Consider the following 2500-nt stretch of genomic DNA (forward strand, 5'->3'; position numbering starts at 1 on the left):
CGTGTGTCTATAGGCTGTCATTATAAGTCATCCTCCTTCGGCACGGCTTTCAATCTGCTGAGCGCAGCGTGAATCCTGAACTGTGTGCGAGACTCCATCGAGTACTCCTTGTAGTTGTGCCTGAAAAGAAAATACAAGAGCAACACTGCTTAGAATTATATATATATATATACACACAAATACAAGAACAACACTGCTTAGAATTATATATATATATACACACACAAATACAAGAGCAACACTGCTTAGAATTATATATATATATATACACACACAAATACAAGAGCAACACTGCTTAGAATTATATATATATATATACACACAAATACAAGAGACAACACTGCTTAGAATTATATATATATATATATACACACAAATACAAGAGCAACACTGCTTAGAATTATATATATATATAATACACACAAATACAAGAGCAACACTGCTTAGAATTATATATATATATATACACACAAATACAAGAGCAACACTGCTTAGAATTATATATATATATACACACACAAACACTATTACACAAATACAAGAGCAACACTGCTTAGAATTATATATATATATATACACACAAATACAAGAGCAACACTGCTTAGATGCTTAATATATATATATATATACACAAATGTTCAACACTGCTTAGAATCTAATATATATATATATATGAGTGTCTGTGTCTGTGTACACACAAATGTGTGTGTGTGAAGAGACTTATATATATATATATACACACAAATACAAGAGTTCAACACTGGTGCTTAGAATGTATATATATATATATACACACAATATGTCAAACACTGTTCCTACCATTATATATATACAGCTATCCCTGTATAGAGCTGGCTGGAGCTGCACAGCTATCCCTGTGTAAGAGCTGGCTGGAGCTGCACAGCTATCCCTGTGTAGAGCTGGCTGGAGCTGCACAGCTATCCCTGTGTAGAGCTGGCTGGAGCTGCACAGCTGTCCCTGTGTAAGAGCTGGCTGGAGCTGCACAGCTATCCCTGTGTAAGAGCTGGCTGGAGCTGCACAGCTATCCCTGTGTAGAGCTGGCTGGAGCTGCACAGCTATCCCTGTGTAAGAGCTGGCTGGAGCTGCACAGCTATCCCTGTGTAAGAGCTGGCTGGAGCTGCACAGCTATCCCTGTGTAAGAGCTGGCTGGAGCTGCACAGCTATCCCTGTGTAGAGCTGGCTGGAGCTGCACAGCTATCCCTGTGTAAGAGCTGGCTGGAGCTGCACAGCTATCCCTGTGTAAGAGCTGGCTGGAGCTGCACAGCTATCCCTGTGTAAGAGCTGGCTGGAGCTGCACAGCTATCCCTGTGTAAGAGCTGGCTGGAGCTGCACAGCTATCCCTGTGTAGAGCTGGCTGGAGCTGCACAGCTATCCCTGTGTAAAGCTGGCTGGAGCTGCACAGCTATCCCTGTGTAAGAGCTGGCTGGAGCTGCACAGCTATCCCTGTGTAAGAGCTGGCTGGAGCTGCACAGCTATCCCTGTGTAGAGCTGGCTGGAGCTGCACAGCTATCCCTGTGTAAGAGCTGGCTGGAGCTGCACAGCTATCCCTGTGTAGAGCTGGCTGGAGCTGCACAGCTATCCCTGTGTAAGAGCTGGCTGGAGCTGCACAGCTATCCCTGTGTAAGAGCTGGCTGGAGCTGCACAGCTATCCCTGTGTAAGAGCTGGCTGGAGCTGCACAGCTATCCCTGTGTAAGAGCTGGCTGGAGCTGCACAGCTATCCCTGTGTAAGAGCTGGCTGGAGCTGCACAGCTATCCCTGTGTAAGAGCTGGCTGGAGCTGCACAGCTATCCCTGTGTAAGAGCTGGCTGGAGCTGCACAGCTATCCCTGTGTAGAGCTGGCTGGAGCTGCACAGCTATCCCTGTGTAAGAGCTGGCTGGAGCTGCACAGCTATCCCTGTGTAAGAGCTGGCTGGAGCAGGGGGGGGCTTGGTTAGACGGGACTCACTTGGCACGCTGCAGCAGTTTGATCGCCTCTTCCTTGCGTCCCAGTGAAATGTACATCAAACTCAACTCCAGCAGAGCATTGGGCACCAGATAGTCATCATGACTGAATCTGCTTCTCCACAGAGAGAGAGAGAGAGAGAGAGAGAGAGAGAGAGAGAGGAGAGAGAGAGAGAGTGAGAGAGTGAAGAGGCTGTCCTGTACAGAGATGGCAACTGTGTGTGTGTTTGTGTGTGGAAGCAGGCTGTCTGCAGGCTGTCCTGTACAGAGATGGCAGGGTGCAGTGTGCTGTGTCTGGACCGTCTCTCTTCTGTCCTGTGAAGCAGGATGTCCGGTGTCTGGTGCTGGTGCTGATGTCTGATACAAGAGGGCAGGGTGCTGCAGGGGCTGTGCTGGTCTGGTGCAGGTTGTGTGTGTGTGTGAGGTCGTGTGTGTGTGAAGAGGTGTCCTTGTGCAGAGATGGCAGGGGTGCAGTGTGCTGTGTTCGTGTGTGTGTGTGTGTGAAGCAGGCTGTCCTGTACAGAGATGGCAGGGTGC

General features: G+C 47.7%; 1 protein-coding gene across 1 annotated transcript in view; it reads right to left on the reverse strand.

Annotated features, from left to right (window-relative positions):
- Positions 1–6: 6 nt before the first annotated feature.
- Positions 7–2500, reverse strand: part of zgc:158403 (tetratricopeptide repeat protein 39A) — a 25152-nt gene continuing 22658 nt past the window's right edge. The window contains exons 17-18 of the mRNA XM_041235631.1: positions 1968–2078; positions 7–120 (exon numbers count right to left, since the gene is read on the reverse strand). Coding sequence (XP_041091565.1) covers positions 21–120; positions 1968–2078 — 211 coding nt within the window. The 3' untranslated portion in view covers positions 7–20. The remainder of the gene's footprint in view (positions 121–1967; positions 2079–2500) is intronic.

This window comes from Polyodon spathula, chromosome 38, assembly GCF_017654505.1.
Source record: "Polyodon spathula isolate WHYD16114869_AA chromosome 38, ASM1765450v1, whole genome shotgun sequence".
NCBI lineage: Eukaryota > Metazoa > Chordata > Actinopteri > Acipenseriformes > Polyodontidae > Polyodon > Polyodon spathula.